The following is a 23894-nucleotide window of genomic DNA, read 5'->3' as shown; positions in this document are numbered from 1 at the left end:
TAATAAAAAAAATCAATCCATATCTATTCTACTTTATTATCCATGTATCAATGGACTGTTACCCAGGGTTTACCCAGAGCAAGACACAAAACATTAAAGTTAATCTTCACTGAGTTTGCATAGTATTTACCTCATTAAATAGAGAAATCCCCTTTACAATTATTGTAGCTTTCAGCTATTTTATGCCTAATGTTATGACAAAGGAAGCTACACAGTGAGCAATCGGGACACCATATCTAATAAAAGAAACATCCTTTTGTTGTTCTTTTGTAGAATCTGGGCAATAAGAGCCTATTACCTTGACAAATCTTTTTCCGCACAGTAGGAAGAGACAGTGAAATAGGCAATTTTCAATCTGGAATTGGCAATATCTTTCAAGAATCTCTGCATTACAAAATGCAATGATATTACCCTGCGATAGGCCTGGCCCAGTTTATAAGAAGTGCTATTAATTAAATAGCCAGCTGTTTTGGTAGTTTGTTGCCAAGGTAACACCCTGTGAAACAAATCTAGACTTTGATGATTGGATCGTCAGTTTTAAAGTCATACCAAAACAAAAAACAGCTCAATACCTCAGCTCCTTAGTGTGATTCAACATAATTGTATCCATAAATCGGAGAGAATATGAGTGGAATCAATCACTGTGTGCTGAGTCCTTGTGATTCCCAAACGCATCAATGTATTGCTTAATTAGGAGCTTACTATCAATTAATGAGATGCATCCTTGATAATTACAATTTTTGAATCTGAGCTGTCTCTGAACATAAACGCACAGAAAGGTATTTGGAGTTGGACACCGAAGAAATCCTGATCCTCTTTCATTGGTTTAGCCCACATCTGATTGAAATGATTGACTTCTCTTTGAGGGGAAAAAAAAGAAACAGATTGCATCCTTTGTAATTAAAGTTTTGTTGAAATATAGATAATATATTATAGCTGCAAACATCTGAATGAGTACAAAATGGATCTTCGTGGCATTTAATAGATTAGCAACTTGACTGATCATTCCTCGCAGTTGAGTGTGCAAGGCTGTAATTTACTTTGTAATAATGAGTTCAAAGTATGATCAGCTTCCACTCCCTGAGAATTTAAATAGCTTATTAGTGGTTACTTTCCTGCTAGTGGAAATATGTACGCACATTTGAGTGAATCTTACGTCCTTTTTGAGAATAAGACATTTCAATCCATTTTATTTGGAAAGATTATATGTATGGGATGATGCAATAGCAATAGTATTTAGATATATATACCCCTCCATAGTGTTTTACAGCATTCTCTGAGCACTTTATAAATGTCAGCATCTTGCCCCCCAAAATCTGGGTCCTCATTTTCTCGACCTCAGAAGGATGGAAGGCTGAGTCAACTTTGAGCTAATCAGGATTGAACTCCTGGCAGTGGGCAGAGTTTATCTGAAATATTGCATTTTAACCACTGTGCCAAACTATGGATTTAAAGAAGAATTTTGAAAAGATATTTAGAATATGATCAATGAGGGGGGCTTGGTTCTCTCTGAGCTTGGTTGTTTTCTTGCAGACGTTTCACTACTCAAACTAGGTAACATCAGGTAACATAAGCTCAGAGACCACCAAGGACCCTCTACAAATATTCTTCTTTATTAAAATGATCAATGTACAAAGCAAACTTCTTGATATCTCTATTTCATGTTAGCAGTACTTGAAAGGCAACTGCCTTACTATCTTCTGCCTTCTATCCAAATCTTCCATGTTTGGTTTTCTTCCCTTTGGTGGACTTTGAGAAACTTTCACCAGCATATGATTTTTCTCTGATGCCTACACTGAGGTCTCCTTGTCATCCCCCCGCCCCCCCTCTACAGGTCTAGTTCAACGATGTGTTATCATTCAGCGGGATGAAAATGGATTTGGGTTAACAGTCAGTGGTGACAATCCAGTCTTTGTACAATCCGTCAAGGAAGGTAAGTAGGCTGATTCAGGATCACTGTGTCTGTTATAGTCCTATCACACAAATCTTGCAGTGTGCAACTGTAATGCATGAAATATAAATGTGTTGTGTGCTGTAAAAACATGCTTAAGTCATTCTTTGTTCAGTGTGGCCCTTGCAAACACTGCAAGGAGTCTGGCAGAACATATTCCAGCAAATACATTTTATTAAAAGGGATGAGTTTTTGTGAGCCGAAGTTCCCCAAAAGCTTATGCCTTTTAGTAAAACATGCTAGTTGGAAAAGATGCTACCACGCCCTTTCTAATTTTTTGCTAACAAGACACTTTTTTTTACAATACCTTGCATAACTGGAAATGCTAGAAATAATGTATTGAATTCTAAGTAGTTGATTCTTCTCTCTAGATGGAGCAGCCATGCGGGCTGGGGTTCAAACTGGTGACCGAATCATTAAGGTAGGATCATTAAGTGCTGGAAAAATAAATTGGAAGGAGGTGAGAAGTAGGAATGCTTCAGTAGTTTTCATCACTGTATATATTTTGCTAAACCTAACCTCTTGGGAACAGTTTGAAATGCAGGCTGTCTATCTATGTTTAGAATTAGCAGTACAAATAAACCCTTCTTTTGATGTACAGGTGCAGTGAGGGGTGTTCATTAAAACTGAATGTTAAGTGGCAAATTATTTTTTTCCAAACAAAACAAAAACCCAGGCCTATACCAAAAGGGGGGGGGGGTTTGAATTAGAGATAAAAAGAGGCAGTCTGAGCATAGGTATTTGAGCATCTGAAGTCCATTGAACTTAGTGTTTTACTGTGAGCAATAAGTGCCTTTTTCCAGCTGCTCTTTAAAGTAATTTTGCTTTGTAGGTTGATATAAATGGCACTCGGTTCAACTTCATGCCCATGGCCAGTGTTGGTGAATTTTTCGGCCCTGAGTGCCGAAATGGGAGCACGCGTGCACACCTGGGGGAGCTCTGGAAACCAGAAAAGCAGTTTCCCGGCACCCATGTGTGTGGCAGGAAACTGAACTTCTGGTTTCTGGCATGTGCATGCACACCGGTCAACCTGGTCTTCCGGTTTCTCCCGCACATGTGTGCGTGAAGACTAGATGGCTGGCGCATGTGCGCCAGGGAGTTGCTCTTCCGGTTTCCGGCACTCCTGTACACATGAAGACCAAGTAAACCTGGAAGACCAATGGGCAATGGCTGACGTGCCTGGAGAGATGGCTCTGTGTTCCACTTCTGGCACACGTGCCATAGGTTTGCCATCACAGCTCTAGGCCTTAAAACCTGATGGAAGCAAAGCCAGAATTCCTGCTTATAACTGTGCAGTTGATTTTTTTTTTCTTAATTAGCCCTCCGAATCCGTAAAATTTGGTTGCAGAGTACTGTGCCCATAAAAAAAAAAATGCAGTATTTTTCTGTTTTACAAATATAGGCTCTGTATGCTGATCTTGTTTTTTAAAAGAGGTGGCAGAGTCATGGATGATACTTTTGTTCACCATGATATTGGGACAGATTTCCTAATAAAGAGCATTAAATCAGTTTAGCTCTGTAGATTAGGAGTTTGGTTGTCTTAACCCAAGCTGAAAATCAAAATAAGTTCATTTGTTATCTTTCGGTAGGTGAATGGAACTCTGGTAACACATTCCAACCATTTGGAGGTGGTTAAGCTGATAAAGTGTAAGTAAATGCTTTTCAAGCTGCTTTATGTTAAACTAGGCTACGTTAAACTTTACATATTCTTTTAAGAGATTTCAGCAAGAGATGATGGAAATCAAACTCTCATGATATTTCCAAGAATTTGATTTAACAATAGTATTGAAAAATATCCCATATTTGAAAAACTAAGAGTGTAGTTTTGAAAAAACATTTTCAAGAAACCCTCAAGCCTGTTGAATGTATTTTGATTGACAGTTGTCTTCCACTTTTCTACTGTGTTATCCCACTTTCTATTTTTGTCATGTCGAACATCCGCAATTGATCCAGTTGCCTGTCTTTACTGAGTCCATATTAGGGCTTTGCTGTTATGATGCTGTTCTGATTCATTTTCCCCGCCTTCTCCATTCTACTTCCCTAAAGAAAAGTTAGCATCTTTCTTCCTCACTTTCTCTTAAAGAAACTGAGGGCTATAAACGAGCTGAATAAATTTGACATACTTGAATTTATGATCAGGCAGGCAGATTGGATCACTGACACATCTCAGTGATGTACTGAATTAATCCACCTATGCAAAACAACTATTTGCCTTTTCTCAAATACGTGTATAATTCTGCTTCCTTGTGGAGGAAGAACTTGCCTTTGTATGTTGCCCTTGACGTCAAGCCATAGTAGCCCTTCCGTGAACCCCATTCTTTTATTTTGAAACAAACAGGAAGTATAATTCCAGTCTTCCTTGTCCCTCGTCTCCCAAATAATGGCATTTCATCTTCTGTCTGCAGCGGGTTCCTATGTAGCGCTCACTGTGCAGGGGCGCCCACCTGGGTCGCCCCAGATTCCACTGGCTGATTCTGAGGTGGACTCAGCAGCTGCCTTTGGGCATATGTCTCCCATCATGACATCACCTCACTCCCCTGGATCCCATGGGAACACCGAGAGAATTACCAGTCCGGTGCTGATGGGGGTAAGATATTCATTGATTTTGATTAGACTATATGGCTGGAAAAAGTTCTTTGCCCTACTTTGCTTGCGGTTAAGATACCCATTCCGGAACTCATCACTCTTGATTATTTTATGTGTCACAACAGAATCATTTATGTGAAAAGTTTGAGGAGAAGATGGAACTAAGATAGCACTAGAGAGGGTGTTTGCAATTGGTCTGATCTGCTGCTCTGGATAGACAGATAAACACACACACGCACACATGTTCATGATTTTCTGTTGCAGTAGCAGAGAGAGGAACATTGGAATGGGAATGAAATTGAAATAATAGTTGAATCTAATTAAAGCTTAGTTAAGGTTTGTTGTGGTTGTGCTTAATAAGGTTGTTAGACTTGTATGTTGTGGGAAATCTGTTTGAGTTGAGTCAGACTGTGAAATGAGAACTGGCCATCTTTTCTTTTTAGGAGGAAAATAACATTGTTCACAACCAGAAAGTAGAGATTTTGAGGAAGATGCTACAGAAAGAAGAGGAACGACTGGAGGTACCAAAAAGGAAATTTAAGAGAAAGTCGGGGGATGCCATTTAACCTAACGTAATTTTCTGTGTTTTGTTTGCCAAATAGAAAATGCTGCTGGTAAGAAACCAGAAAAACTTGGGAGGCGGAAATTCCTTGTTCAAATCGATTGAATGGCTGTTCCCTTTAAGCCAAGATTGGAGGGGCAACGACCTAACATAGTTGTAATCAGCCCCGTTTAGAAACCCGTCTCCCATCCAGTCTTAGATTAAATCTGTCTTGAGTTTTAGAGGAATAAGTGGTAACATCTCATCAGTACTCCTTGGGAAGCCGAGTTCTCATTTCATACAGTGGCCCAGGCATTGTATGAAAGCTAATAGGGCTTTCCTGGGACTTCCTTGCTTGGGCCAGTAACTGGTCCAACCTGGCCTTCAAAACCAGGAACCAGGGAACTATGATGAGGGGCGATTCCTCTTATCCTCGAACCCTTTCAGTTCCTGCAGGAAGACTACAACCGCACTCCGGCTCCCCGGCTGCTCAAAGACATCCAGGAAGTCAAGAAGCACATTCCTCAACTGCAGGAGCAGCTGTCCAAAGCAACAGGCTCGGCTCAGGTAAGAGGAATCAGGAAGCTTTTATGGTCCAGATCTGGGCTGCCTTAGCTGGGAATGCTGGGTGAAGGCGAGCTGTTCCCATCCACACCTTGCAAGCAATTCGCACGAGCCCATTTAGTCTTCCAAGGATAGCAAATCAAAGGATGCGCAAACGAATGCCAGCACTGACTTCTAATTTAGCTCATAGAAACTGGTTTTGATAGGGAGAGCATTATATGCAGAAATTAAAGCCTTGCGTTAAGGAATTACACACTTGTTACTTTGCCAAGAGAGAGTGGTTTCAGGGTATTTATGCTATAGTTGCAGGCAAGGATGTCTCCGCTTTTATCTTTTGGTGCATCTCTTTAAATTATGAAGAAGCTGAAGGGGTATTATTTGTTTTGCTTGCTTGTTTACAAATAATTAAGTTGTTCTCTAAGCAGGTGGCCTTGCCTGTTTCAAATGTTTTATTCAGGTGCCTGTTGTTTCTTAGCCTCCTTTTTGTCCTTTTTCAGGATGTCATTTTGTCTTCCAAATCTATATCCGAATCTTTGCAGATCACTGAGGTGGAAGCTGAGAGGGGGGATGGGCCAAACAGAGGAGACTGTCATTTTGGTGATGGCCCCCAGCTGAACGACACAGCAGAGGTGAGCTCTTGACTGGGGAGGGAAAATGCTGTTTTATTAGTGAGATGTGGCAAAGCTCTGTGTCTCCTCAGCCAAAAGGAGAGAGATTCTAGCACAGGTAATCCTCCACTAAACATCACAATTGGGACCAGAGTTCCCATTGCTAAACAAGGCTGTTATTAAAGGAATCACACCTAGTTTTACAACCTTCTTTGTCATGGTTTATTAAGCAGATAATGGCAGTTAGGGGAATCCGGCAGTCATTAAATGAATCCCAGCTTCCCCTATTGACTGGGCTTGTCAGAAAAGCCAGCTGGGAAGATCGCAAATGGCAGTCACATGACCCTGGTGTGCTCTAGTCATTGCAAATACATGCTGGCTGCCCAGCATCCAAATTTTGATCACGTGACATGGGGATATTGTAACAATTGTTAAGTGTGAAGACCAGTTGTAGGTCACTTTTTTGTTGGAACAAGTGCTAAACTACTGGTTTGGGATTATCTGTGTATGTGGAATGCTATTACGTTTATTTATTTTGTTACATTCTCTGCCCTGACAGTAAGAAGGTAGAAATGTTTACAGGTAGCAAAGCAGCTTCCTGATTGAGCTGGAATTTCCTGTTTGTCCTCACAACAGCAACCCTATATTTGTGACATTTTATTCTCCTCACCCTTCTCCTTCTCGGTTGTTACATTTAAAAAAAAACATTTGGCAACTGTGTATCTCCAGATTTAATTATTAGTAGCCAACATAGCTAGAAGTAGTTCAGAAAAACCTGTATTTATGCAGTCTTTTTGTGAGAAAGCGTGTTTTGGTGGATAGAAATTTGGGTTTTGCTTTGTCCCATTCATCCTTTATCAAGGGATTTTTGTAATGCACTGGTTAATATTTCTAGAAAACGTTTGAAAATGGTAACCTCATAAAAGGATCTGAATAAACAAATCTAGCATATTTTCCTATCTTTGGACATTCCTTCTGGTTGGAGTGAGGTAAACATTTGACCTGGGTTCAAGGGATGGGTCAAAAGCTGTTGACCCAGTCCTGCAAATTTGGAGGTAACTGACAAGACTAAAGTGTGGCAGACTCTGTGCACAAGTAAAATCCCGTGTTAGTTCTCTGAAGCTTTGAGGCACAAGAACTTGTGACCTCTCCAAAATATGAACTGTGGAATGAGCATGACATAAGCTCACATTGGTTAAATTCCTGCTCTTTGTGTGTGTGTGCTTCCTGTCATTACAATTGAGTGGTTAACTTAGTGTGGTCTTTCAACTGGCCCCACCAATGAATTGCAGTGGTTCTGTTGTAGGGTAATAATTCTTGTGAACCAAAACTGTTTATTGCCACTGTGAAGATTAAAATCGGCATTGTGGTATTACTAGTAGCATCAAATTGGACAACCTTCATCTGGCAGAATCTGACTGGAGATCTTGAATCCACTGTGGCAAAAGAAAATACGATTCCTGGTATTTTGTGAGCTGGTTTTGGAAATTTGTTATTTTTATTCCCTTAAAGAAACATTGAACCTTATGGAATCTGATTTGAGATTGTGTTTCAAAAGGAACTGGAATATTATTAGAATGTGCTATGTTTCAATGCCTCGTACACAATTAAAAACAACCAGAGAAGACATTGAAATTAGAATTATCAACATTTGGCATGTATACAGTGGAACATGCAAAAGCAAAGTTAAATGAAGGCATCTAACAATATGTATCCCAAATCTGTTTTTTTTTTAAATTAGTCTCCTACATCCTCTTTAAATTATAGCTGCTGGACTTGATAGGATCTTTTGTTTGGTCCTGCTTTTTAACATAGTAAATACTGAGTGGAGCGTTCTTTCACTTCTTCTCCTCAGAGTCCTCGCAGTGTCTTGAGAGAGCAGAGCTATCTGGATGACAGCCCAGAGAAGACCGAGACTCACGAAACAGTAAGAGTACCATGAATATTCGGATATAAATTTCTGCACTAACCACAAACTTTGTGTTTTTTCTTCCTCTTTCTCTTCTTGACTTGCCACTTGATTTTTGACCTGTAGGTGCATGCTCAACTTTTCATTAGGTTTTTATCAATTTAAACTACTCAGAGATTTAGAAATCAACATCGCTTGTTTCTTCTGGTTTGGATACTTCCATCTGTTAAGATTTTGTAGTTGGCAGAGCAACTTTCTCATTACAGTTTATGGAGAATGGCTCCGTGACATTTGCTTATCTGCAGGCATTTTCAGGTTCTGTTTCCAGCACTTCTGTCCCTGGTGACAAAGCTGGGAAAGATGTCTGCCTCTTACCCTACGTGGGGTCTCCCAGTCTGTTAATTTTTTAATTGTATGAGAGAGATAGAATAATGCTCTTAGTCTGTATGTACACTTAACAAGCAACTATTTCATTATATCTGTGGTCTGAGTTCCTAACTTTGTAGGCAGGCATTTTTATAACAATGCACAAAGTTTGCAGGCTCTAATACGGGGATGTCCAACATTGGCAGCACAGCTGGCTGGGGTATTCTGGGAATTGAAGTCCACAAGTCTTAAAGGTTGCCAAGGGTGGACACCCCTGTTCTAGTTTATTTTCTCTGGAGTGTCCCTTGACCTGAAGAGGCAAGGCAGTAGCCATGCTTGACTAGTTCTGCCTTGACATTAAGGAAGCGAATGTATGTCTTTCCTCTGAGGAAAGAGAACCGGCTATTCTGAAGGCTTCAAAGACATGCAGAGAGTGACCTCACGGTATTATGTCAAGAAGCATCAGTTGTAATAGAAACACACCATGCAACTCTGTATACTGAAAACATTCATGGAACAGGCCTTTTAGCTCAAGTTTTCACCTTCTAAAAATCCACCACATCTATCCACTAAATCAAGTGACAGAACACCCGTTTTCCTTAAGCAAAGAAACTTTGTTTTTCCCATGGTTCTGTATTTTGTTGGGGAGGGTTTATTACTGGACTGGCATGGCGGTGTTCCACATACCAGTTTTTAATTTACTTAGCAGATGTGTATCCTGTTTTCCAAAGTCCTCAAAATCAGATGACAATGTTTATAAGCGTATAACAGATTCAGCAAGAATCACACACTGCAAACACAACAAAGCAGCCAGCTCCATTAAAACGGGACCTGACATCTGACTTTTTTTCTTCCTTACAGGGCAGTTTGGGTTAATGGCTCCACGGTAGGGAGGGAGCAGTCCAGCTGGAGAGGATGTAGGCCCCCAGTGTTTTCTTTGCCTCCTCCCTCCTTCAAATTCCACACTGCCTTTTTTCCCATTCTACACTCTACACTCCTCATATAACAGTACTTCAGTGAAAGTACCAACTTCTGTAGTGGCTCAAATATTTGGTTTAAGGGCAGGCTGTGCAGCTGTTTAACAAAAGCTATCTTCACTTTCAGTCGCTGGTTGCGTCATTTGGTTTAATGAACAATAGCGCTTTTGATAGAAGACTTCATTTTTATTTGATCGGATTATTTTATATAGGTGCTCACACTATGTACAGTGTACTGGAACCAAAAAGTATAATGCATATCGACCAAAAAAAAAAATCCCCTAAGATTTCTTTTTAAAAAACCTTTCTTTTCTTCTAGTGTATAGAACAGCAAGGGGGAAATGCCCTTGTCATATTCACACACACTGAAATAGAAACAACACTGATTTCTTTTCTCTGATAATGCCAGGATTCTCCATCCAGTCTTGGAAGTCCTTCCTCTCGTGTGGCACCTCCAATCATAGGAGCAGAAGATGATGACTTCGATGGTGAACAAGAACAGGTAGGATCTTAGCCTGCCAACCATAACTGCAAAGCTGTCACGTGATTACTTTCTTCAGCTTAATTTATCTGACCTTACTATCACCATCGCCACCCCACCCCAAAATTTGGATAGAGGGTTCATTTTAAAGAAATTCTGTTGATGTTTGTTGAAAGATACACTGCTGTTTCCCAGTAACAACTTCCATTTCCTTCCAAGGGTTTGTGAAATTAGTTTTGTATACTTATTTGTAATCTTAGTACTTTACACTGATTACAAAGTATAAGTATATAATTATAAGATTTATCAATATAAAGTACCTTACCTTAGACAATTTAGTACCTAAATTGTCTTACCTGGTTTGAATTTTGGTGGCAGCATCTAAAAACTTCTTTCTCAATATATATGCCTTTGGTTCTCTGGAGATTCATAAGGGAGTCTCAGAGAAAGGGGTTTGTAATTTTAAAATATTAATGATACACATTAGAGTGGGGGTTTTATGTTGAGTTAATGATGGAAGAAATATGAGTGCTTGGAATTCTCATTCTGAAAATGTCCATGCTGTCTCTACAGATCAACGGGCAGTGTAGCTGTTTCCAGAATATAGAGCTACTGAAATCACGTCCCGCTCACTTGGCTGTCTTTTTGCATCATGTCATCTCCCAGTTTGACCCTGCTTCTTTGGTAAGATGCCAGTTTACAACTCATTTCTGTGTTATGGATCAGATGGATTCTGAATTCCCATTCAGCCTAAATATACCTATCCCCATTTGTCACCTCCCAGCTGTGTTGAACCAATTCCAATTTCACCTCAGCCCTCTACAATCTGTCAGGCAATTCAACAGATGTGGAGGATACCAGTTTGAGGAAGGCTGATATTAATTTGATTGGGGGGAAATGCTGTTTTGTTCTGATACTGTAAATGTTGCACAAAGCTTGGTCACAGAAGTGAACGCCCGGGGGAAATAATGTCATTTTCTAACCCTTTGAGAAGAATTCTTCCCTGTGAAAACTCTCTTTACAACCTGAAAGAAGCATTTGTATGTAGGATTACATTTCCTCTCAATTTTTATCATTTACTATACTCTCATTTTCTGTTCATGTAGCTCTGTTACCTGTTTGCGGACCTGTACAAACAAACAAATTCCAAAGAGACTCGCCGAGTGTTTGCTGAATTTAATCAATTTTTTCTGGATCGAGCTGCAGTAAGTTCCAAACGCATACAGAAAAGCTACAGAAAGCACAGTCTTGTTTTAATCTTCTGATCCTTGTTTTGATGGGTTGGGAGCCTTTGAAATTAGATCATCCACAGTGCTTTGTAACTCTTTTTTTTGGGGTGGGGACCAAATCACTTATGTTTTGAAAGTAGATTACATTTTGATTTTACATCCAGGGAAATGGATACCGGTAATCCTTGACTTTAACCAAATTCATTTAATGACCTTTGAAGTTACCACGGTACCGGAAAAAAGTGACTTATGACCTGTTTTCATACTTATGACTATTGTAGAGCCGAGGTGGCGCAGTGGTTAAATGCAGCACTGCAGGCTACTTCAGCTGACTGCAGTTCTGCAGTTCGGCTGTTCAAATCTCACCGGCTCAAGGTTGACTCAGCCTTCCATCCTTCCGAGGTGGGTAAAATGAGGACCCAGACTGTTGTTGGGGGCAATATGCTGACTCTGTAAACCGCTTAGAGAGGGCTGAAAGCCCTATGAAGCAGTATATAAGTCTAACTGCTATTGCTATTGCTATTGCTATTGTAGCATTCCCATGCCCACAAGCAACTGGCATGCATTTATGACAGTTGCACTCTCCTGGGGTCATGTGATCCTCATCTGTAACCGTCCCAGCTGGTTTCTAGGAGACAAAGTCAATGTCGTAAACCCAATTTGCTTAATGGTCACATTATTCACTCAACAGCCCCAGTGATTCGCTTAGCAACTGTGATAAAAAGGTCATTAAATGGGACAACTGGATTAAGAACTGTCTGGAACGGAAATGTTGGGCTCAGTTGTGGATGTAAGTCGAGGACTACCTTTATGGGAAAAGGTTCTATGTGTGTTACTCTGTCTGTATCTTGGAATGATGTACACTCAGTGGAAATCAGGAGTTAGAAGAATATTAATTCTCAGAATTAGTCAAAGTAAGAGTTTCCCTGAAAAGTTTTAACTTTTCGTTTTTGCAGAACCTGAAAGTCCCAGTTCCAGATGAAATTGCAAGTGATTTAGGTAAGTTTATTGAACATAATCTAGATAGGATTGTTTTAGAACATGTAATGCTTTTTGAGAAATTCCAATGAATTTTGTATCCATGTAGCATTTTTTGATATCAACAGGTATAACTTGGGAGGCAGGAAAAATTGTATTTAAGCTACAGAAGTGAAGCAAAAAAAAAAAAAAAAAAAAAAAAGGTCAGCTAAATACTTGGTTCTAAATAAAATGGATTTCCCCCTTTATCTGCAGAAAAGAGAAGGCTGGAATTAATTCCTGAAGAATTGCACCGCCACTGTATTCAAACTATGCAAGAAAAAGTGTTTCTTGAAGTACAAAAGCACCTTGAAGATTTTAGGTACATGTTGTTTATTGGTTGAAGTTTGTGTAAACTTTGAAGTTTAGTTATTGTTTATTTGTAGTGTTTTTGCAAATACTTCCTGCAAAGTATCCATTTTGAGGATTTGGGGTTTTGGGGAAATTACATGCTGCAGTGGTCAGGCTCCCAAGCACCCAAATTCAGATTATGTGACCATTTAGGGGTGCTATAGTGGCTGTTACTTTGAGAACTGGTCGTAACTACTAGTTTTTCAACGTCACCATAAATTACCAAAAGGATAGTTGTTAAGTGAGGACTGCCTGTCTTCTTTCACCTAAGATAATGCATAATGTATTCTTTTTAACTGATTGGATTCACTGAGATACCAAAGGCATATTTAAGAAAAGCCTGCTGCATCGGTGGCCCACTTGCTTACAGTCCTGAAGGTGCCCCCCCCCCATTCCTTCCCTTCTTGTGCCCACAAGGGTTTCAAGGGTTTCTCGCTCTTTATTCTGTGCCTTTAGACAGAAACGCAGCATGGGCCTCACGCTGGCAGAAGGAGAACTGACCAGGCTGGATGCAGAACGTGTCCGGGACCGGGTGACCTTAGAGAAGGAGAGAGCGTGTGCAGAGCAGATCCTGACTAAAATTGAAGACGTGCTGTAAGTTTCCCTGAGGCAGACACAACCTTTTACCTGTCCCGTATAGAGGAGGGACCTTGGTGAGGAAGGAAATTACAGCATCTTTCCCCAGTGATGACTTTTATAGATAGATGCTGCGTTCAGATCATTGTGTTCCGTTGTAGCTGTTAGTCCAGCTCTTAAAGACGGAGCTGGGGCCCAGAATTTTTTTAATTATTTCTGTTGATGAATTGTCGCAAAGCAGAGCCTATGTTTTGCAAAGAAAAAGAGAGCTTGACCAACTGTAAAATTAGAGGTATGCCTGTTAATAATTACAGCTAGCTCTGGTAGTTACATTCACGTGCAAGATACACCTTAGATTATCCAAATTCAGTTCCTTTTTCACGATCTGAGTCTTTTTGCTGACAACTTTCAACAACAGAATGTAGAGTTTTTATGCACTCTACATCTGATAGTTGTTCCATTTATTATTTAACCCCCCTGGCCACATTGCTATAGTAGTATAACAGTTTGGGTTAAAGGACAAGCCAGTTTTTGCCAGTCTACATGAAAGTGAATATCAAACATTGAAACTCTCATTTTTTAAATAAATTTTTGCCTATTTCCTCTGCAGGATGTCATCTCAGCCTGTAGAAGAGGATAAGAGGTAATTAAACCCTAGTTATAATCACACTAAATCTTTCCATTCTGGTTTATATGTGCTGAACTGGTGGAGTCCTCTGTTGGCTGTTTAGGCAAATTACAGTTATTTTCTGTATATTCTTCTCTCTTACTCTTACTCTGTTTAAACTAATACAATACAATCCGACAGGATCTGGGTTTATATAATAACAGACAAGGGATCTTTCATACTTATTTCATCCCATATCCTACTTTAAGAGAAATGGCAGTGACTGAATTTAAAACTACATGCCTCCCTGTTTTTATGAGTATTATAATTGCTAGTATTCAATGAAGTTGCAGTTCAGTACTTTTTCGATCACATAACTTTTCTTTCAATTATTATTATTATTATATACTTTATTCATTAAACATGAAACTCAGCCAACTGAATATTCAACAAATCAACAATTTCAGGATAATAATGGTGTTGATTATTTCACTAATAAGATAATAGAAATGTTGGCGACATAATCATCTGTAGGTAGCTCTTCACATCTTCCTAGGGGTCATAACAATATAAATTGCTGTCAGTGTCAGAAATATATATTAGAAAAGAGAAAAGTTCATTTGCCATCCCTTCATTGAAGTAACTTGATGTTGTTTTCCTGTTCTTCTGTTTGGTCTCATCTGCAGTTCAGCTATACAATATGTTGTTCTTACCTACATGAAGCACCTTGGTGTACGTGTTAAAGAGCCCCGGAACCTAGACCAAAAACGGGGACGGATTGGATTCCTGCCAAAGATAAAAGTAAAATGGATATTTTTGAAAAATCAGAATTTCTGTCCAGGCAGGGGTGAAATGCTACCAATTTGGGCCGGTTCACATGAACTGGTAGTTAAAAAATGCTTTAAAAAGTTCCCACGATTGCACGCCACAGCTGATTGTTGCACAGCTGATCGTCGGAACTTTTTTTAAAACTTTTTTTTTAGCATTTTTTATCTACCGGTTCAGGCAAAATGCTAAAAAAAAGTTTTAAAAAAGGTTCTGACGATCAGCTGTGCCATGCAATCGTTGGAACCTTTTTTGGGTGTGTGAAGTCCAGCTGCTTTTGCATTGTGTGTGAGTCAGTTGCGTAGCTTTTGTGTTGTTTTTGTGTAAAGTGTGATAGTTGGTTTTTGAGCGCTCTGTGACTCGGTGAGGTTCCTGCTTGTTGCCCACCCAGTCACATGACCACCAAGCCACGCCCACAGAACCGACAGGAGAAATTTTTGAATTTCACCACTGTGTCCAGGTGCCGATTTGGCAAATTGATATATAACAATTTCAATAACATAATGTTAACAAAGCACAACTGTGATGTTAAGTAGTGCCACATGTCTCTGACACTTTGAGCCTGTTTGCAAAAGCCTTTTCCCTTCAGTAGAAGAAAAAAATGTATCTAGTAGAAAATAGAGGCACTTTGTCTGTGATGTTGGGGACAAAGTAAACTATATCCTATGTATAGTCACTTTAATTAGCCATACCAGCAGAGAATCAGAATTAAGCATTATACCCATCTTTATTACATGGACTGAAAGCGTACTAGGTCTTGTACCAGAAACTGAATTCCTTATAAGCTGTTGCAAAAGAGTGAAAAGTATCAGTTTTGAAACTTAATTAAGGACATCCATACAACATTGTAGAACAGCTCTCTTTCAATAGGGCCTGCTAAGGGAATTTCAGTGGACTGTTCCCTTTCATTGGAACTCTGCAGTTTTCTGCTTTGAGCACTAAATGTCCTAAGAGACCATGCAGGTCTCTTGTTATTTATACAACAATTTATTTCTGCCTTGAAGGTGTAAGATTCTTTGGTAAATCTGAATTGCAGAATAACTAAAACAGTGTTTCTCAACCTTGGCAACTTGAAGATGTCCGGACTTCAACTCCCAGAATTCCCCAGCCAGCATTCGCTGGCTGGGGAATTCTGGGAGTTGGAGTCCGGACATCTTCAAGTTACCAAGGTTGAGAAACACTGAATTAAAACTTTCCTTTTAAATCAAGCAATGTCCACCCTCTGGCCCAAAGGCCGCATGGAGCTTGGACAGCTAGCGATGCGACTCATTTTTAACATTATTATGTGATTTTTAGCGATAATACACATTAGTTATATTTTCTTTATCTGTGGCCCAAGACAATTCCTTTTCACTCAGTGGCTTGCCTAGGCAAGCCAAAAAGCTGGACACCCATGTTTAAATGGTTCCATGAGAAGACCCTTTTGACAACAATGATTCCTTTGGTTCCTTTTCAACTGCAGCAAAGTATGAAGAAAGATAAGGAAGGGGATGAAAAGAAGAGGAGGGTCTTCTCAAATATCCTGGGACCTCCAAGGAGGCCAAGCCGCCATGACAGCTATGCAAGTATGTCAACTGAAGATACACGTATGTTGTTTTTCTAGTTAATTTGATCATAGCGTCCTGAAGCTGAATGTTGCTAGACTATAGTGGGTGTGTTGTTCAGATTTCAGAGGAGAGTAAATTTCCTGCATTGCTGATTACTCCTTATCCACCCAGTAGGCAGAGCCATGGAGATGCAAAAACAACGCCATCCAAAGCACTTAACCTCATCGTCTTCGGTCAGCCCAGAACCGCCAGATTTGGTCAAGATGCGCCAAAGTGGGATCAGTGATGGCATGGATTCAGCCTTCCAGCCTGCTAACTTTGTGTCTCCAGCGGCTTCCGGAACATTCCCATCTCAGGAAGGGAGCAAAGATGGCGAAACAGGTAAATTGACATCATTGTCAAAAACCGCATTACAGTCTCTCTTTTCACTTTCCAGTTGCAAGAGGAAAACATTCCATTGCCATGGGGGTCACTGTCATATTATAGGTTTGTGACTATTGAAAGGCCATTTGTCTCATTCAAGAGATGATGTGGTCCTAGGAAAAATAGATGGAGAAATAGTGGAAAACACTTTAGAAAGTGGGTTTAATACAGCTCTACCTTATTGATTTGTTGTGTTATATTTAGGGCCAAAACAAGTTGGAGAAGCAATTAATTCTGGTGATTCTGTGGACGGCACACCTTGTACATCTGGCGTCATATTTGATTTCCCATCTCCTCCCCTGGACCATTTGCAAGAAGAAGAAGGAGAAGTTGATAGGCAAGTCTTAGTCCCAAACTTAAGCAGTAACTTTTGTCGTTTAGAGAACTAAGTATGGCATGTCTTTTTAGGACAACAGAGATGACAGCTTAAATGTTCAAGTCAATTGTTGACCACTGTTTTTATTCTTTTATAACTGTGCTCCTCATTGATATGAAGTTCATCTTGAACTGCTCTTGAGCTCTCTGTCTAAAGTGATCAATTTTAAAAATCACTTTATCAAGTAATGTTTTCATAAAAGTGTGTTTTCCTTTCTAGGTTAGGAGAATCAGGGACTCCAAAACCTTTCCGCAAGTGAGTATAAGCATACATGTTTTGAAAATAGATTTGGCCATAGTTTCTTATATTAGTCTGACTATAGCGGAAGAAAGAAAAGTCCCATAAACTATCAGCATCTTTATTGACTTTGGATAGAGACAACTAGAAATCCAAATACATTCATATGAAGTTTTCCTGTGAAACCTAGATATGGTGTAGAGCAAGTGGATCCTCTTTAAAATTTAATTAGTTGTTGTCTTTGGGAAATGTGCCTTTCCCCTTTTTGCTGAGCTACAACCTTGTGACTCTCTCCACCTAAAGTATAAAAAGAAAATTCTGAGGATACAATACAAAGCTTGATTAGACATCATTTCTAACCCTAAGGCAAGTGTTAGTTACCAAGGACCCAGGCTATGTGATCATTCGTTTTTTCCCCTTACTCTTCCCACAGACTTCCCCTTGCTAAAGTTAAAGAGGCCTCTTTCCTTTCCCTCTTCCTAGGGTGGACAGTGTGAATGCTGGGGATGTCCAGAGTGAAGATGAGCTCTTCGATTTCGACATGGAGACTGACCAGCCCAACTGGCAGCAGCTGGTGAGCCGTGAAGTGTTGCTTGGCTTGAAACCCTCTGAAATTAAACGCCAGGAAGTGATTAATGGTGAGTTTATGGAGGAGGGGGAGGGCATGGGGAGGACCAGAGGGATGCCATGCTTGATGGTTTCTTTGTTTTCTGTAACCAAGGTGCTGTGTTCACCCTCAAAATTGCATCGTTGGCTTTCAGTCACCTTGTCCAGAGGAAGATTGTTAGGAAGATGAGAGGGAGATTGGCCTGCCATTGTTCTGAAGGCAGTGCCAATTGTGATATTTTTGGGGTAGTAAAGGACAGCTAGAGTATATGATTTAGATTCTTCTTTATCTAAAAGGGTTTTTTTGTTCTATTGTTCAGCAATTGTCACCTTCAGGGAATACCTCCTAATATTCTTCTGAAGGTGTTCTTTATCTGCCCATTCTTCATCTAATCTCCTCTTCTCCCTTACGAAGACCGTCACAGTCGCTCTTATTTCTTGTCCTTCTTTCCAGAGTTATTCTACACTGAACGTGCTCATGTCCGTAAGCTGAAAGTCCTGGATCACTTGTTCTATCAGCGTGTGTACCGCGAAGGGATCCTGACAGCGCCTGACCTGCGGAAAATATTTTCGAACCTGGAGGATATCCTCCAGCTTCACAGTGAGTGAGGCTGTCTGACTGCTGGGTTAATAAAGCAGTGATTAGAGAGACTAGCCCAGAAGGCTTCATTGAGGGTGTCGCATCTAAGGCACAAGGGGCTGCCTGGGGTTTTAGGGCCTCAGATTGTGCTGCAGAGCTGTTTGTATGTGTGAGAAGAAAGGGTTTTCTTAGGCCACTAGAGTAGAATGATGCTTGAATATGCGCTTCCTGCAAGCTTCTTATCCTGTCTCAGACTTTAAATTAATTCACTTGTAAATGCTATTAGACAAAAAAGGGTATATATTACATATATCTAATATATAAATATATAAAAATCTGGAAGATGATGACCAGGAGGAGGAGGATTTTATGGGGCTGATTATTTTTCATTTCTCATCAATATTTCCCAAGAAAATAACCCCACAGAAGATTGTTCCCTTCTAGCACATTGAATAGAAAAACAGCTTATTGTAATACATACTATATTGTGTTATATTATACTATACAGAGAGCTATCTTGATCTGGTTGTTAAAATCCCAGCCTAGAAATCAGGAGACTTGAGTTTTTCTCCTGCTTTAGACATGAAAGCCAGCAGGGTGTCTTTGGATTAGTCATTTTCTCAGCTCACAATGTCAGGTTCGGCTACCAAGCTGATCAGTCAATTTCTGCCCCAACCAATGGATCAACCAAGCGTTGTTCTGAAAACAAAGGGGACCCTGCATTGCAGAAAAATGCAGGAGGAAAAAACAACTTAACGTGTCTGGTTGTTATAACCACTCAGAAGTGGATCTTGAAATAACCATGGGGTGGTTAAGTATCATTGGTTTCAGGCAAATTTGCTTTGGTTTTTCCCAAATCTCTCTCCTTCTTTCTTTTTTCTTTGCTACTTAGCTGGACTGAATGAGCAGATGAAAGCAGTGAGGAAAAGAAACGAGACATCTGTAATTGATCAAATTGGAGAAGATTTGTTAACTTGGGTAAACTAAATGTTTGTGTGTGTACTATGAAAAACAACACAAGTTTGGGGCTTTTTTATCTGAGAATTGAAATATTTGAGAAATAAAAGATCAGCTGAGGTACAACTGCTTATCTTGTCTAGAAATCTATTATATGAAACTCTTCCATTCCGGGCAGTAATAATAAAATAAAAGGGGCAGTATTAATATAGGAAGATTGAGAAGCATGGGCATGTATTTGCTTCTGCTAAGAAATATCTAGCTGAATGACTTTCTTATATAATTAATATGTGAATAAGGTAATTTAGCTTAAAGGTGACCATACCTCCTAAAGAAAAAATAGGACTTTTTATTCTCTAAAATTTGTTCACAAAGTCAAGAGAGTGCAAAAGTTGGAAGTGATAGGTAGAAAAAGTTATTAAACATCTTGAAATGTTTCAGGCCATAAGTTCTCACTTTAGGTTTTTGGAGAGGTAAGAATATTTAAAATTCAAGAGTGCAGCAAGTATTAATGCATCCATCAGGGCATTAAAGGGTTAATCAGGATTCACTAAAAATGAAGTATGCTGGTATTTAGTAGCAATAGGTTTTATGATAATTACTATTTAATCTTGGGAGTTGTATATTAAAGCTGGTAATAGGAACCACGATTTTCCAAAATTTGTGTACACGGATGGAAAGAAAGAGGCAGATAGGTCTTCCCATGAAGTGGCTAACACAGAAAGATGTTTTGTCCTAAGCACCCATCTGCTGTGTAAATAATTAATTCATGCTAGCAGTAGGACTAGACTTATATACCGCTTCATAGTGCTTTTACAGCCTTCTCTAAGCGGTTTACAGGGTCAGCCTATTGCCCCCAACAATCTGGCTCCTCATTTTACCAACCTCGGAAGGCCGGAAGGCTGAGTCAACCTTGAGCCGGTGAGATTTAAATTGCTGAACTGCAGCTAGCAGTCAGTTGAAGTAGCCTGCAATACTGCACTCTAACCACTGTGCCACCTTGGCTCTATACTAGCATTATACCTGCAGATGACTGTTTATGATTTACATTTATTTTAACCTTTTGAACCTGTGGATTCTCATCCCAGTTCAGTGGAGAAGGCGAGGAGAAGTTGAAGCAAGCCACAGCTACCTTCTGTAGCAACCAACCTTTTGCTCTTGAAGTGATCAAGTCACGGCAAAAGAAGGACTCTCGCTTCCAGACTTTTGTCCAGGTAAATATTTGGGGGTTCGGTGTTTAGCTGATCCTTGCTTTAGGGCTACTGGAGATTGGAGGAGAGGACAAAGCATTCATTCATTCATTCATTCATTCATTCATTCATTCATTCATGTTAGATGCTGCCCTTCTCAGCTCGAGGCAGCCGTAGACAACTTATAATAATTAAAATTATACTTTTTTATACAGGTAAGCCTTGACTTACAGCAGTTCATTTAGTGACATTCAAAGTTACAATGGCTCTGGGAAAAAGTGACAAGGCCATTTTTCACTGTTACAACCTTTCCAGCAGCCCCATAATTCAGACGCTTGGCAACTGACTCATATTTATGACGGTTGCAATGTGCCTGGATCATGTAAACACTTCTGACAAGCAAAGTCAGTAGGGAAATGAGATTCACTTAGCAACTATGTTACTAACTTAAGAACAGCAGTGATTCACTTAACAATTGTGTCAAAACAAAAAATAAAGTCAAAACTCACTTAACCGAATGTCTTGCTTAGCCACAGAAATTTTGGGGCTCAATTGTGCTTGTAAGTTGAGGGCTACCTACAATTTATAAATTAGAACGGTACTTAATCTGCTTGGGCATGAGCTACTTTTTGCTATGAATCTTTGACAGACTAATCCAGCGAAGGTGGCATTTGCTCCATTTCCGTATGAGACCTACCAAATAGTGCCTCCTCTCCACCCGCCCCCTTTAGCTCAGCTCTGTGATGAGCTGGTAGCTCATTCAGATTCATGTTAGCTTCATGAGCTTTCTGGGAGTCAATTTATAGGCTGGAAGACAACCTCTCACATCTAAGCCTCTGCAGGAAGGGGAGCTCTCCATTTCCAAAGTTGAGCTCTTTAAAAAGAAAAAGAAAAACCTTGTCCTGATTTTTTTTAAAAAGCTGAAGGAGAAAAAAGAATAAATGCCAAGTATCTCACTTGATTTATGAAAGATCTTTGCTAATTTTCTCGGCTCAGTGGTTGTGATTCTAAAATATTATGTAGTCTTTACGTGGCGCGAAAAACTAAGCTAGCGTCTCCTGTAAGCCTGCGACTGAGATTGATTGCTGATCATATTAAGTCTGAAATAATGAGTAGCTGAAGCTGTTCCCAGGTTTCACACTGGACCTTTCCTCTAATTGCCTACTAAAATAGAATTGTTTGCATTTCTGCTTAATTTTGGGTTGTTGCTTAACTTGCCTTTTCTAGCATGAAACGCAAACCACTAAAACGTTTATAGGGCAGTATCAATTCATGTAATTATGGTCTTAATAAAAATTACAAATGCACTTCCACTTTTTCCATTTAGGAAGCTGAGAGCAATCCACTGTGTCGCCGATTACAGCTAAAAGATATTATTCCCACTGAGATGCAACGGCTCACCAAGTATCCCCTCTTGCTGGATAATATTGCAAAGTACTCAGGTACCACGTAGCCCATTTTGTTTGTGGCTGGATTGGGATGTGGCCGTTACAGAGAACAGTTTGGGTTCAAAATGGAACCCAAATTAACAAATCCTGTTGAAAAATAATTTGCCCCCATTTCCGTACTGCTTCATCTTTCTGAATCTCCCTTATTTTCCTCCAGATGAAGGAGCAAAGTGATGAGTTGTGATTTAAAAAAATTAGATTGTCTATGATGAGATAAAGTATTCCGGGTATTCATTTTTGCCATTGTCATTCCTCCCGTTTTGCACTCTTATTACCTACAACATTAATGCATGAATTTCACAAAGCATTGATACAAAGTTCAGCTTCATAATTTGCTTTTAAAAAAAACTCGAAAATGCGGGGCATTCACGTTTTGTCTTAGCAGACAAAAGAATGCATTTTGTCTTGAGAATGAGTGTGGGTGCAGCTATGTGTTTCATTGTTGTTGTTTCACATTTCACCCGTTTCATTTTTTTAGAGCAACCTTTAGAGAAGGAAAAAGTGAAGAAAGCAGCAGATCATTGTCGGCAGATTCTCAATTTTGTGAACCAAGCTGTCAAAGAAGCCGAGAACAAGCAGGTAAGAACAGGCAGGTGTAAGGGGATTATTGGCTGCAAGGTCTTGTCTATCCTTTGTTTTAAAGGGAATCCCAGAGTGACTAATTGTTGCTAGCCTTCAGCCAATTGTCCTTGGCCAGAGTAACTGACTTGAATTTGTCTTTTCTCAACAGCATTTGGAGGACTACCAGCGGCGGCTTGATTTGTCCTACCTGAAGCAAGTGGAGGGCCCTTTGCTGGATGAATTCAGGGTGAGTGGAAGAAAGAAGAGAGGGATCCTGAAATCTGATAAGCATTCATAAATGCAAAATGACCTCCCTACAATAATCACAAAGTGAAATAATCAAAATCACTCTTTGCCTTTTTCTGTGAATAAATAAGATGGTGAATAGATATCAAAAGATCTCTGATATTGGCTCTTCAAATTTGAAATGTTGGTCCTTCTAATAAATATTTTGAATTCTACAAACAGTGACCAGAACAGTAGTTGCAACACTAAAACAGTTACTAGGAAGTAAAATACAGTAAAAACAGGTAAACACCAAGGAGCTATCAATCAAAATGGATAAATTAAATTTTTTTGCTCTTTTTTGATAGAATTTAGATCTAACAAAGAAGAAAATGATTCACGAAGGGCCTCTGACTTGGAAGGTGAATCGTGACAAAACTATTGGTACGTTGTTACCTGTTCTTTTCATTGAGACTTGTAGGACATTTGGGCCGGGGGGGGGGGGAATTACTTGAGGATGTTATGTTATTTCCTCAGAGCTAATTAAGCAGTGAGTATTTTGAAGTGGGTTGGAAGATAATAAAGACCGCAGCGGTTTTCAAGCTGGTTCTCAGAATTACAGATGGGTCTAAAATGCTTTGTATGCCTGGCTAAGACATTTTATGGCTTCTTATTGCTTCTGCCTGGGATGCAGCCTTCGATTGCAGCTTTCGATAACAACAAGGTAGAAATAATAGCCCATTTCCGTTTTTCTCCTACCACTGCAGATCTCTATACATTGCTCTTGGAAGATATTCTGGTATTGTTGCAGAAGCAAGATGACAGACTGGTGTTGAGGTGTCACAGCAAGATCCTGGCTAATACAGCCGATAGCAAGCACACATTTAGCCCTGTTATTAAATTGAACACCGTCTTGGTTCGCCAAGTGGCTACAGGTTAGTAGGACTGAGAATGTTAAGTGGTTCTAACACTGTTTTGAGAAAAATGGTGCTATCTAATCCAGTCTGCCCTTGGGTATAAGGATGGGATTCAGGGAAGAATCATTGCTCATTAAGAAGAACCTTGACGCCAATCTCAAGCAGCTAGCTGACCCTCCGCTTTCTGACAGAATGCACTATGAGCAGCTGAGTCAGAGCTGAAATTTTTCCGGCTGTAT

General features: G+C 39.8%; 1 protein-coding gene across 5 annotated transcripts in view; it reads left to right on the top strand.

Moving 5' to 3' along the window:
* ARHGEF12 (Rho guanine nucleotide exchange factor 12) overlaps positions 1-23894 on the top strand; it is a 62974-nt gene that overhangs the window by 29915 nt on the left and 9165 nt on the right. For 3 of the 5 annotated variants that reach the window (XM_032228859.1, XM_032228862.1, XM_032228858.1), the window contains 29 exons: positions 1835-1933; positions 2323-2372; positions 3541-3598; positions 4357-4538; positions 4981-5058; positions 5526-5645; positions 6140-6271; positions 8106-8177; positions 9912-10004; positions 10557-10667; positions 11090-11188; positions 12169-12211; positions 12446-12551; positions 13037-13174; positions 13767-13799; positions 14450-14564; positions 16051-16153; positions 16307-16516; positions 16763-16895; positions 17154-17189; positions 17655-17809; positions 18232-18378; positions 19250-19335; positions 20403-20528; positions 21832-21946; positions 22431-22531; positions 22683-22760; positions 23107-23182; positions 23506-23673. In XM_032228859.1, the coding sequence (XP_032084750.1) occupies positions 1835-1933; positions 2323-2372; positions 3541-3598; positions 4357-4538; positions 4981-5058; positions 5526-5645; positions 6140-6271; positions 8106-8177; positions 9912-10004; positions 10557-10667; positions 11090-11188; positions 12169-12211; positions 12446-12551; positions 13037-13174; positions 13767-13799; positions 14450-14564; positions 16051-16153; positions 16307-16516; positions 16763-16895; positions 17154-17189; positions 17655-17809; positions 18232-18378; positions 19250-19335; positions 20403-20528; positions 21832-21946; positions 22431-22531; positions 22683-22760; positions 23107-23182; positions 23506-23673 (3063 nt within the window). The remainder of the gene's footprint in view (positions 1-1834; positions 1934-2322; positions 2373-3540; positions 3599-4356; positions 4539-4980; positions 5059-5525; positions 5646-6139; positions 6272-8105; positions 8178-9911; positions 10005-10556; positions 10668-11089; positions 11189-12168; positions 12212-12445; positions 12552-13036; positions 13175-13766; positions 13800-14449; positions 14565-16050; positions 16154-16306; positions 16517-16762; positions 16896-17153; positions 17190-17654; positions 17810-18231; positions 18379-19249; positions 19336-20402; positions 20529-21831; positions 21947-22430; positions 22532-22682; positions 22761-23106; positions 23183-23505; positions 23674-23894) is intronic. The other 2 variants (XM_032228861.1, XM_032228860.1) reach the window with 2 other exon arrangements.

This window comes from Thamnophis elegans, chromosome 13, assembly GCF_009769535.1.
Source record: "Thamnophis elegans isolate rThaEle1 chromosome 13, rThaEle1.pri, whole genome shotgun sequence".
NCBI classification, from domain to species: domain Eukaryota; kingdom Metazoa; phylum Chordata; class Lepidosauria; order Squamata; family Colubridae; genus Thamnophis; species Thamnophis elegans.
The sequence above is the reverse complement of the archived record's forward strand: the minus strand, read 5'-3'. Positions and strand labels throughout refer to the sequence as shown.